A 15,670-nucleotide genomic window follows, 5' to 3' on the forward strand; every position below is an offset into this window, starting at 1 on the left:
TATTGTATATGCTAAGAATTTTCATTTTCTCTAGAAAATTTTCAATAGTATCCTGAGAGCTAGCTAATTTAGCTTTAAGTTTTTCATTCTTTTTAACAAGACTGACATCAGTAGTTGAGGATGCAGCTTTAGACTCTAATTGCTCAATTTTAGTTATTAGCTCACAATTCAAATTTGTAAAAGTTTCAAATTTCTCTAGCAAATATTTATAATCATTTTGAGAGTTAAGCAACTTACTTTTCTAAGTTTTAATTTGAGCCTTTTGTTTAGTACAAACATTCTCAAAAAATTGAACGGCATGCGCAAGTTCATCTAAGGAGGCCTTTTCCTCACCATCACAATCATCATAACTACTACTATCATCACTAGAAGATGGGATTATTGATTTACCTCTTGCCATAAGGCATTTGTGTGATGAAGAGTGAGGATCGCGATGAAGAGCGATGGTTGTGGCTCCTTGGTGAATCATCTTCGCTCAAAGAATCATCCCAACTTTTAACACTTGTAAGCGCCTTGCCTTTACTCCTCCTCTTCTTGCGTTCAACCATATTTGGGAAATTATCCCGGAAGTGACCCTTCTCACCACATGTGAAGCATCCTCTTTTTCTTTGCTTTTTCCTGCCAATGTTAAAGAGAAGATCCTCGATCTGCAGGGGCACACCCATTAGATTAATCTTGCGAATGATCCTCATTACCTTTCCGACGTTTCGAACAGTTTCTTCGTCCTATGAGGATGATGCGGAGGCCTGATCATCATCTTCACCATCATCACCATCTTCTTATTCTTCCTCTTCTTCATTGGAGCAGCTTGAGCTTGGAGCCTTCTTCTTGCCTTTCATCTTTTTGTATTTATCTCATGCCAAAGCATATGGCTTGGAAGAAGTGGGCTCTTCTAATTGACCCATCTTGTGTGACATCTCAAATGCCACAATTTTCCCAATTACAATGGCTGGGATCATTTGACTCAAGTCTTCCAAATTGCGATGGATGGTGATGATGCTCCCATATTTCTTTTATGGCAATAAGGAGATGACCTTCGTTACAATGTCTGTATCACCTAGCTTATTAATTCCAATAGAATTGAGCTCATTGATAATTAAATTCAAACGAGAGTACATATCTTTAATAAGCTCATTTTATTTCATTTAAAAATAATTATATTCATTCAAGACTAGGCAATGTTTTTGCTCACATACATTTGATGTGCCATCTTGGAGCTCATGTAATTCAAGCCAAATCTCATTAGCATTTTTCACGGTGAATACTTGATTAAAAATGTCTATGCTAAGAAATTGATACAAGCAATTTTTGGCTCTAGCATTCAAATGTATTTCTTTTTCGTCACTCGTGGTGAGCTTCTCGGGATTCTTAGGTGGTTTCATCCCATCGTTAGTGACTCTCCAAACACCTAGATCAACCGCTTCTAGGTAACAACAATTCTAGCACTATAATATGGGAAGTTAGTGCCATCAAAGTGTGGTGGCCTATGAGTATTCATCTCCTTTCTATAAAATGTGTTGGCTCTATTAGCGGTGAAGCTAAAACATTTCAAATGAGCCAAACCTGCCTCTAATACCACTTGTAGGAAACGGTGGCGCCTAAGAGGGGGGTGAATTAGGACTTCTAAAAACTATCTCTAAACTTGTCCATAAATAAATCCCTAGAACAAAACCTATGCAAATACGCAATCTAGAATGTACAAACTAGATTTTGTCTGTGTGTTTCTATCTCTACTGCAAAATAAGCTATGCAACCTAAGTTCCAATCCTATATAATCTATACTAAGAATAGTAAATATTGCAACTTAAGTAGAGAGTAAATGTGGAAGATTAAAGAGCTAGTAGAGAAACCAAACTCTCATGGACGACGTCGACATTTTTACTTATGTATCCAGAACCACGCAATGTCCCGATGAATCCTCGTTGGTGCCCCTACGCAAAGGGTAGCCCATGCGAGGGACAAGCACCACAGACGAGTAACTTCGTAGAGAGCGGTGGGCCTTCTCCATGCGCAAGTGGTGCTCCGCTTCTGGCCTCTTCTCGGACGCTCCCCGGCGTCTTCACTATCAAGCTTCCAGCCGAAACGCCATGGGCCTCGTTCCCTCTAGTATACGGTGGCGGCCGTGACACAAAATCGGTTGTCACGGTCTCGCAAGACTCTTCCCCACTCAATACAATATTACAATGGCTCCGCAAGAGCCGAGGGGCTTTGTGGGTTTTTCTAAACTCACTCAACTAACTAGGAATAACCTAGAGCAACTGCATAAGCGGTCTAACTAACCTAAGCACTTTGCAAAGCACCTACGCTAATCACCGAGTGAATCTATTAAACACTTTGGTGTTTGAGCTCTTGGAAATGTCTATAAAATGTGTTGGTATGTTACTTGGGCTCTCACACCGGACAGCCCATGCAGAACATGATTTCTTGTCGTATTTTGGTCATAACTTTTAGCTCCAAACTCCGATTTCGATTATCTTGTACTCTTTGGAAAGCTTATAAAGTCCTCTCTATCCCAGAGTTGGAGTCGTATCATTTTGAGTAATTTGGAGCACTAGACAATCTGGTGCAAATAGCTCTTGTGCTGCTGTAGTTTTTTCAGCACTCCCAACTTTGTATTATGAGCATAACTTTTAGCTCCGAACTCTGATTTTGATGATCTTGGACTTTTTGTAAAGCTTATAAAATTCTTTACATCTCAGAGTTGAAGCCATGTCAGTTTGAGTAGACTTCCAATTCAGTCAGCCCTTCCTCTCAACTTTGTCAACTTCTCTTTTGTTTTGTGGCTTTGCATCCCAATTTTATTTCTTGATATGTTGGACTCTTAGCATGTATAAAGTGTCTTCAATATTACTTTGTAATGTATTCTATGGATCTTATAACTCCTTTTTTGAGGTGTTGCTTCCTCAGTGCCCTAGTCTAAATCACTTTGCATCCTGTGAACTACAAACACAAACACCAACAAACATATTAGTTCATAGGTTATGTTGATCATCAAACATCAAAATCATTTAGTCAAATAGGCCGATATGACTTTGTAATGTCTTCTATGGATCTTATAATGTCTTCTTTGAGGTGTTGCTTCCTCGGTGTCCCAGTCCAAATCACTTTGCATACTGTGAACTACAAACACAAACACTAGCAAACATATTAGTTCACATGTTACGTTGATTATCAAACACCAAAATCATTTAGTCAAATGGACCGGGGTCCATTTTCCTTACATACGGGAGTAAGTTTCTTGGTAATTACTTGATGTTCGGTCCATCTGGTCCAATGATCAAGTGGCGGACGTGATGGCCAAGCTGCTACGTCGCCATCATCTGACGTCGTGACGACGACGTTTCTTTGCCAAGTACCAAGTGGCATTCAGTAAAGTCTTTACCGAGTGTGCGACAAAAAGTACTCGGCAAAGAAGTTGTTGTTGATGTACATTTCATAGAGACTTCTTTGTGGAGTGCCACACTTGGCAAAGCCTTCGTCGAGTGTTTTCCACTCGGCAAAGCAGTTGTTTTCGGTAGTGTACGGCTACCCTTGCCATTGTTCAACAAGTTTTGGGACAATCTGAGCATCGTTGCACTTAGTCCAAATTGTGGGGTGTTAAACATACAAAGGTTTATTAAACATAAAAGGATTATCTTTAAATATAGTTGGTTACGTTCCTAGGAGATTGTTACCATGAGGAACTCTTGTTATTTCCCATATTCTCGGAGATGTGCCACCTAGCTGACGTGCACGACACAGATGTAATTTCTGTTGTACCATATGTCATCTAGCCTTTATATAAAATACCATGTCAGTCCATAGAAGGTAACGACATTGTTCCAAACTTACAATGTCAATTAGATCTGACACCAACGCCTTGGATTCATTAGCTATGGCATCAAACTGATAAGGATGGTGTTGGAGCAACCAGATGCAGAAGGGGGAAACCAATACAGTGAGGCCTAGTTTTGAAACTTAAATCTCATAGGATCTCCAATCTTCTAGGAGATTTGAGTTTCTAAATTATCCACAAGAGAAATAGTTTTGGAAGTAGAGGGTTATTTGATGTCTATTTCTTTTCAATACAAGACAAGGCATTCTTTGTCAAATTGCACCTCTCAAGCTGGTGCCAGTGCGGGCCGAAGTGGGAGCGAGAGAGCGGGTCCAGGGGAATGAGTGAGGCGGAGCGGGGCGGTAGAGCCGTCTCAGGCGATGGCATGGTCGCCTAGCGAGAGTGCGCCTACCGCCTCGCTCTAGCCCTCGCTCTAGCCCGCACTGGAGAGGGAGTTGGCGCGATAGCGGTGCGAGAGATGGGCGGTAATGGGGTGATGCGTTGGAGTGGGCGTGGGACGCGCGAGATATGGCGGTCTCTGATTGGTCCTCACGAGAGCCACGTCAGTGCCACGTGTACTAGCTGTTGGTGATTATTTGGAGTCCAAAAAATGAAAAAAAAACATAAATTTTATTCTCAGTCTATTTATACATACTCTCACTTAGTTGGAGCTCATTTCACACACTATTTTATCTCATGCAATTTTTTTGTAATTATTATATAGTTTTATTTTATTTATCACTTAATACATAATTTTTAATGCAACAAAAAAATATATCGTGTAGTTTATTTCGAGGTGTCAAAATAAATCGAATGGTTAATTATAAAATAAAAATTGGTGAGACTGTGGACTAAGACTATAGTATAATGTAATATGTGTAATAGAGCAACACGGACGAGAGTGGCAGGCCGAGAAGGGGGTGGTGCATGGCACCAGCCTGATGAGAGGGAGAGAAAAAGCCGCCAAAACCAGCAATGTCGCGCTGGCGCTGCCACATCAATGAAGGCCGCGTTCGAAAGGAATTGAACATGGTGTTTAAAAGAATTATAAGATCCATATGCCCACAAGTAAAAGGATCGCCACACTGTATTAATTTACATCTTGTTCACATTGTATTTTTGTTTCAAAACATTGAACGCGATAAAAAAAAACTATACACGTGTGGACTCAAAACAAAATGTTGAAAGGAATAATGGATGAACGAACGAGGCACCAGCACCATGAACCACACATGCATATATATATATTGGGCCACCTGTTAGATCTGCATGACGGACATGTATATATAGCAGCGTGCTACGTAGCACGCACAGATGTCGCCCTGACATGCTCGTTATTAAAGGCCTGTTTGGCATGGCTCCAGAGCAAAACTCCAAGGAGGAGCTGGCCATAGCATGCCAAACACCCTAACTCCAGAGTTGTAAACTCTATGGAGTTTTTGGAGCTGCATTACAATTTTTTGGAGTACCTCTTTTGCTGCTCTGAAAACTCCAAAAAAGCAACCTAGTCATGGAGTTTTGAGTTATTTACCCGTCATTGCCACTGGTTATGAGAAACAATCTAAACTCTGGAGCAGAGCTGCTCCACCCAGAGTTTTAGAGTAGAGCTGCTCTGGGGTGGAGCAGAGTCATGCCAAACACACCCTAAAACTGTGCAACTACCAACAACAAAATCGAAGGCAAAAACACACGCGGTTCGATCGATTGAGAAGAAAAAAAAGCTCACACGCTTATTAAAACAAAAATCTAGCAGGGTTCCAGTAGTCTGTAATCTCAACAGTATACGTATGCGTCAATGCCCATCAACGCACGCGCGCGTACTATGTACACACGTTGCATTTTACCGGATTGCTCGAATACCTACCTGGTTCGCTTCAGCATGCATGCTGTACGTGCAAACAGAACGGTGGTTTTCAGAGACAATCATTGCAAAATGCTTTGTGGATCTGTGATTTGACAACGCATTTGGCGGCACGTGTAGGGTGCCCACAAGCCCACAACACTGACGTGAAAAAACACACACTGTTTGTACCACGATGGTATGTACTCTATTACTTTTCTACTCGTACGATATGGCACTTGGAATGGAATGTAGTGTTAAATTGCTGGTAACCAGAGGTTACGGTTTTCTGTAATGACTAGTAGTGTGCCCGTGCTTTGCTACGGTTTCATTTATACAGCGTAAACTACAAAGATGTGTGCATCCTATTTATTAAAGCCAACAACCATGTTTCAAATATACATTTGTGCAAAAATTTATTATAGGAAGCGATCGGGTGGTGGTGCTTGGTAGTTGAGATATACACGAGACATTTATTAAGAAAAATAAAGAATGGTCTTTTTATCTTGTGTATACGCATTCTTCTACTTTCTTTATCATTAGAAACAAAGAGAAAAAGATTCTAACACAATTTCTATTACATAGTTAAGCCTAGCGCGTGCGGGCAGTGGCCACACACAAAGCACGTACACAATAATTATATAAAAAACGAACAATATTTATTCTTTGTTAATAACCAATGCATAACTAAACTCGGGATATTTTGGATTAAAAACTTAGTCATAAAAACATTGATTGTGTTGCAATATACTGAACATCTTTGTGTAGTAAACAGGAGTGAGACAATTTCTATATATGTTGTTTAAGAAAAGTAATAGATAAATCAGCACAACACCGGTGGCTTTGCCGATGTAGGCCTCAACATCTTCATCTGATACTTCAGCAGCCTCAACCTCTGGTGCATGCTGACCAACTTCCATCGCCCGACTCATCTGACAAAACACATCACAAATTATAGATAAAATCATTCGATGATGGGCATCCCATGCAGACATAGTGATCAGTCATCTTATCATCATCATGTCAGTCTCGCTACAAATTAAATTAATAATAGTGGGAGAGGGGGCAATGCCATCCATCGTATACAGACCCAAAAAAACAATGCTGTCGCCTGTCATCAAGCCAAGCCCACCAAATCTTCTTAATCTGTCAATCATGGGTCACACCACACCACATTATAGACATCTCAATATATTCCAACTTCAGCTGCTATGTTCTCATCACATAATTTTTCTTTTCACTCGAGCTTCACATATCACAGAAGAGAATGAACCTAATCACATCAACAAACAAAGAAAAAGGAATGTCGGTTATAAAATTGTTTGTGCACCACTACATAGAACACCAACTCTTTGTACTCGCAAAAAAATCAATGGCATGCAAACCTGGTAATTTCTACCATCAGCTCGCCACATATAGAACATGAGCTACTACTTCCGAGGCACGACAGGAGGGAGCTGCTGGAGGCCTCCTGAGGGGCTGGCTCGATCGATTCAGAACGCCTAATCTTCGGTTGAGTAAAAGCAAAAAGGAATTCCTTGAAGGTCACCATTCCATTATTGTCTCAATTCATCTCTGCGTTCACCAAAGGAGTAAATATCCTGGCAGATATATAAACAGGTAATAACCATGATTGGACTGGAGTAATAATAACCAATACATAACTAAACTCGGAATATTTTGGATTAAAAACTTAGTCATAAAAACATTTATTGTGTTGCAATACACTTAACATCTTTGTGTAGTAAACAGGAGTGGGACAATTTCTATATATGTTGTTTAAGAAAAGTAATAGATAAATCAGCACACCACCGGTGGCTTTGCCGATGTAGGCCTCAACATCTTCATCTGATGCTTCAGCAGCCTCGACCTCTGGTGCATGTTGACCAACTTCCATCGCCCGACTCATCTCACAAAACACATCGCAAATTATAGATAAAATCATTCGATGATGAGCATCCCATGTTGACATGGCGATCCGTCATCTTATCATCATCATGTCAGTCTCGCTACAAATTAAATTAATAATAGCGGGAGAGGGGGCGATGTCATCCATAGAGACCTGAAGAGCAGCACACATAAGGCGAAAGCACTGCTGCCATCGTGTACAGACACAAAAAAACAATGTTGTCATCAAGCCAAGCCCACCAAATCTTCTTAATTTATGTCAATCATGGGTCACACCACACCACATTATAGTCATCTCAACGGACTGAGGTTGATGGTTCAAATGAGTCCAATGACTTTGAGCCTGGTTCACTTAACACAACAAACCAGCTCATATGCCAATGGCTATCTTTCACAATGCGACCAATTCACTGCACAGGTTGAGCCCATTGCTTCTACTGTGCCTTACATGGTTGGGAGGTTCTCCAGGATTCCAATTCGACAATAGATCAAGTAATAAAATGATACAGTTTTTATATGTTTCTGATGCTACTAATTTGTGGTTGCAGTGGTAGCCACAAAAGAGATTGGCCTGGATCAGGATCTTTCTATGGAAATCTTGATTCAGGTGGTGAATGCGGGGTACCAGCTCAGAATATGTTCTACGTGCCAGCAGAAAACCGTGAGCAGTTCTGGTATGAAATAAAACATGAAGCTACTGCTTATATACGTGGTCAAATACAAAGATATTTCTGGTTCAACTAAAATAAATAATAGACAGGCAAAAGAGGACATTAACAACCTTTTATGGTGTTTGATGAAGCTGAGATGGCTGAAATTTCACTACTCATGACACCTGCAAAAAAGTCAAAAACAAATACTTATGGCAGTTAACAAATACAGCATTGAAGCTATTTGTTGATGGAGCTGAGCTGTGCATCACTGTCCATCTAGAAAGTTACAGTATTTTCCAACCTTTTTTCTGTAAGAAGCTCTCATTGAACATCAGCTTATAATTCTAGGTACTCAACGGACTACGGGATGTTCCGTTTCTGCGTAAGCCAATACCGAGTTGGACTGGAGGCCAGGAACGGAGCAGTACAGGTTCATCGAGCACTGCCTGTCATCTGTTGATCGGCAGAAACAACCATGGCTTATCTTCCTCGCGCACCGTGTCCTGGGTTACTCGTCAGCCACCTTCTACACCGACGAAGGAACGACTGAGGAGCCCATGGGCCACGAGTGCCTTCAGCCACTCTGGTAGAAGTACAAGGTCGATATCGCTATGTACGGTTTCAATAAATTATATAAAAATGAACACCACATATTAATTATTATAATCTAACTCAAAATCTCAAATTCTTACACAATACGAACCAAACCGGCAATTTCCTCTAGACATGCAAAAATTAAGGTCCAGTCCCAACTGCTTCTTGAAAGTTGATCACACCGGGATGGAGATGGACAGGGAGACAAAAGATAAGGGTTGAAGCTGAGATCAAGAAGGGGGAAGACGGAGCTAAAGAGAACTGAGATCATGGCGAAAAACGCACATGCAGGTCGCTATGTTTTTTGCGAGGAAGTTGAAACAGAGCAGTGGAAAGAATGGTGGCAGTTCGTCTAACTTAAGTGGACACTATTACCAAGAAAGGCGAGAATGTTTAGTGTCAACACAACATCCTGATAAGTGATAAATGGTTATAATTTTGCAAAAAAAAGTTCCTAGAATTTGTTATATGACAAAGCAAAAATTCTCGTCTAGAGCACATAGGCCGACAACACTTAAACTACTCAGATGCTATCCTGACTGTTACAAGGCCTTAATGATGTTATTACATTGCACAGGGAATCTGGATTCCTATATATCATAACATATTTGTTGTTGTATATGCAATTATTATGCATTCCAGTTTTAGTTTGGAGTTGCAAAACGGATTCAGTTACAGGTGTGCTTGTTCAATTATATAGAAAAAATGTCTGTACCAGAAGTAACATACGGAATTTTTTATACCTATAAAGCTGCTATAGAATAATATGTATTTGTATATTACTTTTTCTAACTCCACATAAACATACTCTCCAGAATTAGTTTTAGAAATAATGTGACTATGCTCAAGAACCATGCATACAAGATAATCTAGCAGTAGCATGTGAAATTCTCATTATAGTAGTAGTTCGACCATAATGATTCTTTCTGTTTTGTGCTAGTATACATCAAAGCTGAAATGTACATCAAGGGCTAACTACAACTTGATGAAATGTACTTCAAGAGGTAACTATGATATATGACAAAGAAAAATCTACCGTACAAACAGTAAAGGCATTGGATATCTTTTATTCTAGATGCTTCTTATCTACAGAGAGTAAGGATTTAGGATGTTCATTCTTTTCAGAAAAAGTTGTTGTTACCAGAAAAAAATGTACACAGTGAGCACGTGATTTTAGCTTACATTCTGTAGGCTTAGGAATATATTTCGCAAGCCGATACTACCTTTCCATTGACGAACCATGTTGGAAACCTTCAAGACCAGAAGCGGCACATTCTGCAGTCCTTTACTTTCCATTACCAACTCAATTTGGGAAATATTCCACATAGTCTAGAATTTTTGTAGCTTCACCACCAAACATATAAACATCTGGTTAGATTGAAAAGTGGTTCTGACCTTTTTGTGTTGTACTTCCAATATCTTCAGAAACTCTCCTAGTTGCTCGGAACTACCAAAATACAGTATATGGTAGTAGAATTCAGTTGATATGTTATCACATAACATATGGAGAAAAAATACATGTCAGTTTATTATAAAGCACCTCTCCTCCAAACGGATAGTTCGCACTGGTAGAAATTTTAGAAGGAAAAACAACGCGGAGCAGACGGAGAGCAAGAGCGCTCTGCCCACCTGTGCCAGTCCAAAGAAACCAACAAAATCAGCAGGTCTTTGTGAGTCCCATGGGTAATGAGAAGTGGTAAGCACGAGGCAGCGATCGGTTGATCTGACCCAAGTTGATGCTTCTGTTGATTGCGCCTAAGAACTTGGAGCCACCGAGAGAGAACATGTTGGACTTCAAAAGCGGCTCGTTGGCACTGGACGAGTACATGATTCCAGCTCCGAAGTGAGGGCTCTGCAACGTGGTTTGTTAGCCCCGCTCCCGGAAGAAGATTTGACAGCATTTGTTTAAGCGGCATAACATTTAAGGGGATACACGTCCTTGCGTGCTCCGGCAGAGCTAGACGACGACGTTGTCGGGCAGGCTCTCCCAGCAGTCTCACACACGATGCCATACAATGAGCAGAATGTAATGTCTAGCTCCTCGAGCTGAGGGAAGCAATTAACTGCCTCTGCAAAACCTTGATTAGTGACGTAATGGCACAGGCAGAGATGGAGGCTCTTCAATGAGGGGGCCCTGCATCAGAGTTGGTAAATCTGGATGAGCTTGTTTTTAGTCAATCCAAATAATCAGGTCTCAGACCCAAGCTAATTTCTAAGATCATAACATGCAGCGTAAAAAATTGTGCTACAAAAGTTGCCAAAAATGGTTACAAGCCAGTTCTTAAATCAATCAATAATAACATACCGAAAACTATCTAAAACCTATTTAGAAGGCAAAATTCAACACGCATACTGTCTTAGGTGACACTGTACAGTTAGTCTATGTATGCCATCTTGCTAAAGGATTGCGAGGATAACGAACCACACTAAAACACCACTAACAGAGGTAAGCATTATCTCAGCATAAATGAGAAATCAAACTTGCTAAAGTTGGTAACTGTTGTAAACCAAAAGCCGATGCAGCAGCACAAACAGATGATAGGTTTGTCAGTTCAATTTGTGGAACATGAAGCAAACAGTTGCACCCAGTAAACACTAAACAAACAAAAAAGATCAGTTCTGACTACGAAGTCATTTACAGGCATTGGCTTACACCAACACTAAACGACACGAGTAATTTCAAGTAGAAGAAAGAAAGTAACCACTGATGATAGTAAAAATTTGGCAGCAGACAACTCAATTACACGATGATCTTTTCCTTTGACGGTGTGGAGGACGCGGAGAGGTGCGAGGTGCCGAGGATCCACACGTCCTCGAGCTCCATGAAGTTTAGCGGCCACCACGCCGGGACAGGGCCAAACTGCCGCCACCACGCCGGGACAGGGCCAAACTGCCGCCACGATACGCGTACAAGCGCACCGGACTCGACCAGACCCGCCAGCGAGGGGTTCCCTGCGGCGGCGGCGGCACCCCAACCAACTCGTAGATTCTAATCGTCTGCAACAATCAAACGCAAAAATACGTATACCACCATAGAAAATAAGCTTGAGCTAATACCTCTGGAGAAAGCCCTTCTGGAGTCAGCCCCTTCTGTGAGCTCCAAATCCAAATCGCTGGAGTCGGCTTTGAAGTCCTCATCGTCTTACGCAGCGAACGAGCGTCTGCCGCCCCTCTTGAACTTCTTCTTCGGCTGCTAGATGTCCCACTCCATGAGCCGGCGCGGCGCTGGCTCGCGAAGGTCGGTAAGGATCGCGTCGCCGCACAGCACGGAGCGGGGTTGCGGGGTGGGGACTCCATGGAGCGTCCACACCATGCAGATCGGTCTTCCAGGGAGATATTGGGAGCGGCAGATCGGGGGGAGGGGGAGTAAATCGCGCATACGTACAGAGACTCCATGGAAGGCGTCCACGCGATGCAGAGATTGGGAGCGACAAATCGGGTACTTCATGTAGGTGAGGCAGATCGGGGGAGTGGATCACGCGGATCGACATTCCAGGGAGAGATTTGGGAGCGGCAGATCGAATACTTCCATGGAGGTGAGACAGATCGGGGGGAGTGGATTGCGCGGACGTCATTGCTAGAAGTGGAGATCACGGCGAGGAGAGGCGGGTCCACGTGCGGGCGAGGGGGGAGGGGCGGGCGAGATTTCTGCGGCGGGACGACAGTCGGGGAAGATGGGGCGGCGCGATGTGCGGGAGCGGGGGCACGACAACTGTGGACGCCCTCCTTGCTGTCTTATAGAGTAGTAATAGAATTAAGCACGTACTAGAAACGAAGGTCAGGCCCCCCCATGCATGGTCAATCGGCATTCACCCGGCGCCGCATTGCTACCCGCAGGGAACAGGGAAGAGTGACGGAGCAGCTACGTTCCTCTTTCCACGTCGTCTCCCTAGCTACACCTCATCGCCTCATAAAAACCCCCCGGCCCTCGCTCCGGTAGTCTCAGCTACCTCACCACACCACGCCACTCGGCTCCTCCTCGCACAGTCACACTCCTCCCGGCCGGCAGCAGCTCTCTACTGCCAACCAACCAACTCCACCCCGCAGCATCAGGAGTACGTACGTATAGGGACGAGCCAAGGAGCCATGGCCATGGACGACTCATCCTCCGGCTCCGAGCCCACCTCCTCGTCCTCCGCGGAGGCTCCTGCGTCCCCGGGTACCACCGCGTCGTCGTCCTCCGACTCCTCCTCCTCCTCCTCCGCCACGGCGGCCAGCAGCAAGAAGCGCCGGCGCACCACGGACGGGCAGCACCACCCGACGTACCGCGGCGTGCGCATGCGGGCCTGGGGCAAGTGGGTGTCGGAGATCCGGGAGCCGCGCAAGAAGTCGCGGATCTGGCTCGGCACCTTCGCCACGGCCGAGATGGCGGCGCGCGCGCACGACGTGGCCGCGCTGGCGATCAAGGGCCGCGCCGCGCACCTCAACTTCCCGGAGCTCGCGGACGAGCTCCCCCGCCCGGCCACCGCCGCGCCCAAGGACGTCCAGGCCGCCGCCGCGCTCGCCGCCGCCGCAGACTTCCCGGCGCCCGCCGCCAATAATAATGCAGCCGGCGCCAGGGACCCCGATGGCGGCGCCTCGCCGGCGGTGGCACCGCTGGACGACGACGCGCTGTTCGACCTCCTCCCCGACCTGCTCCTCGACCTCAGACACGGGGCCTCCTCGTGCCAGCTCTCGTGCGCGCCGTCGTGGCCGTACGACGACGTGTCCTTCTCCGGCACCGCCGCCGCCGGCGCGTTCCGCCTGGAGGAGCCGCTGCTGTGGGACTATTGAGTCCGATAAAAAAAAACACGACGATCAGGTTAGGCCATGCGGCTTCGAGCTGCATCGTACTTATGTGGCTATGGACTGTAAATTGCGGCAGTGGACCACAAGAGAGCGTCGATGCGAACCATGCAGCGTTGGACCAGCAGAAATGGACCCTAATTAGAGCCATTTCTTTTCTCCTTTGCGTCTGCTCCTCCAGATTTAGAAAGCAAACCATGTATATATAAAAAAAACACTCGTCCCCGCGGGCACGTTCCTTTCGCTGCTCCAGTCTTTGCTTGCATTGTGGGGCAAGAATATGGTGCACGACTAACCGCGCATCTAGCTCCTTGAGTCCTTTTATTCTCCGCGCTGTCCATTGGTTGGGGATATATTAATAAAAAAAAAACCTTTTAGTATAGTGCTATTTAAAGGCGATCTGCTAGCCCGATTTGGACTGAATGCCACGCACGAAACGCTTTTAAGCGAAAGATGCACGCACCTTTTAAATTACGGCCCGCCGGATTCGTCCACCGATCATCTCCAGCCCAGCACGAAATATAAATAAATAAATAAATAAATAAATAAATAAATAAATCTGTACTACTTATTAAGTAAGCAATAGTAGTCTGCCATTGACTTGTTCTGCCTTTGACCTGTTCTGCCATGGCCCTGGTTCTGCCATCTACGTGCCCCCATAGGCCGTACACGCAGGTGTTCAGCAAAAATTATCATACCCGCACGAGTTAAACTTGACCAGTTCAGCCACCAACAGAATTCTTAGTGTTAAGTCCGCGCCAACGTTTATAAGCTGCTCAATGTCTCCTTTACTAGCCAGTATGGTACTAAATTTTTGCAAGACAATACAACAACACAGCAGTGCAGGCGTTTTGGGCTGATTTTTTGGTGTGGCCCATGCTCCAGCTACGTTTGGGGCGGCCCATAGTCGCGCGACAGCAGGAGTAGCAGTCTTCTTCTTCGGCCGTCGGCACGACAGAGCGCCCAACCGCTCGATCAACCCCACTCTCGCAGCCTCCCTCTCCACGAGACCACGACCTCCACTTCTTTGACTTCAATGCGCTGGATGATGGAGATATATGGTGCCGCGTTCGAGTCAGTTCCAATCTCGCTCCCTTCCTGCACTTTGCCGAGGTTCGCAAATCTCCGCGAGGGCTATGTCCACCGCAAACCTCGCCGCAAACCACGTCGACGCCTCCTCTTTCTCCTCCGCAGTCCCCGACCCTCCGCGGCTCCAATCCGCCTTCGCCGCGGAGGCCGTTGCGCCCACCCATGCCCGGTTCCGCCTCTGGTGCTAAACCCCTTCCTCTCGGCGAACAGGGCCTTCGCCGACCGCCTCACCGAGGTGCTGTGCCCCGACGAGGACCTCGTCTGGATCCACGACTACCACCTCCTCGCGCTCCCGACCTTCCTCCGCAAGTGCTTCCCGTGAGCCAAGGTCGGATTCTTCCTCCACTCACCTTTCCCCTCGTCGAAGATCTTCCGCACCATCCCTGTGCGGGATGACCTCGTCCGCGCCCTCCTCAACGCCGACCTCGTCGGCTTCCACACCTTCGACTACGCGCAGCACTTCCTGACCGCGTGCTCGCGGCTGCTCGGCCTCGACTACCAGTCCAAGCGCGGCTACATCAGCATCGAGTACTACGACCGCACCGTGACGGTCAAGATTCTCCCCGTCGGGATCGACATGGGCCAGCTCAGATAGGTGGTCTCGGCGCCAGAGACGGAGGATGCGGTGCGGCGGGTGACTGAGGTGTACAAGGGACGGCGCCTCATGGTCGGCGTCGACGACGTCGATCTGTTCAAGGGGATCGGGCTCAAGTTCCTGGCGATGGAGAACAGCTGCTCGTGGAGCACCGAGAGCTCCGCGGCCGCGCCGTGCTCGTGCAGATCGCCAACCCTGCGCGCAGCGAGGGGCGCAACGTGCAGGGCGTGCAGGACGAGGTCAAGGCCATCAGCGCTCGGGTCAATGCGTTCTTTGGCACCCCCGGGTACACACCGATCGTGCTCATCGACGCCCCGGTGACGTCGCAGGAGAAGGCCACCTGGTTGCCGAGTGCTGTGTCATCAGCGCCGTCCGCGACGGGCTCAACCGGA

The 15,670-nt window shown here is 45.7% G+C and overlaps 1 protein-coding gene and 1 long non-coding RNA gene across 6 annotated transcripts; one reads left to right on the forward strand and one right to left on the reverse strand.

The window, feature by feature from the left end:
- Positions 1-6,338: 6,338 nt before the first annotated feature.
- LOC118476961 (uncharacterized) lies at positions 6,339-8,794 on the reverse strand. Of its 5 annotated transcripts, none has more exons than XR_004857843.1 (5): positions 8,517-8,794; positions 8,344-8,397; positions 7,040-7,229; positions 6,745-6,927; positions 6,339-6,586 (listed from the first exon to the last, which is right to left on the reverse strand). It is a non-coding gene; the product is annotated as an uncharacterized lncRNA (long non-coding RNA). The 5 variants fall into 5 exon arrangements; XR_004857841.1 differs by having other exon boundaries at positions 7,040-8,233; positions 8,517-8,655; XR_004857839.1 differs by having other exon boundaries at positions 7,040-8,397; positions 8,517-8,655.
- A 3,727-nt stretch (positions 8,795-12,521) lies between these two features.
- Positions 12,522-13,974, forward strand: LOC103653868 (ethylene-responsive transcription factor ERF039). The gene has a single exon (XM_008680679.4). It carries the CDS (start codon positions 12,896-12,898, stop codon positions 13,580-13,582), a length of 687 nt encoding a protein of 228 aa, XP_008678901.1. The 5' UTR covers positions 12,522-12,895; the 3' UTR covers positions 13,583-13,974.
- Positions 13,975-15,670: the final 1,696 nt, after the last annotated feature.

Source organism: Zea mays, chromosome 4 (genome assembly GCF_902167145.1).
Source record: "Zea mays cultivar B73 chromosome 4, Zm-B73-REFERENCE-NAM-5.0, whole genome shotgun sequence".
Lineage (NCBI taxonomy): Eukaryota > Viridiplantae > Streptophyta > Magnoliopsida > Poales > Poaceae > Zea > Zea mays.

Bases quoted from the DNA above. Each gene is read 5' to 3' on its own strand.
- LOC103653868 (XM_008680679.4), top strand. From the start codon at position 12,896: ATGGCCATGGACGACTCATCCTCCGGCTCCGAGCCCACCTCCTCGTCC.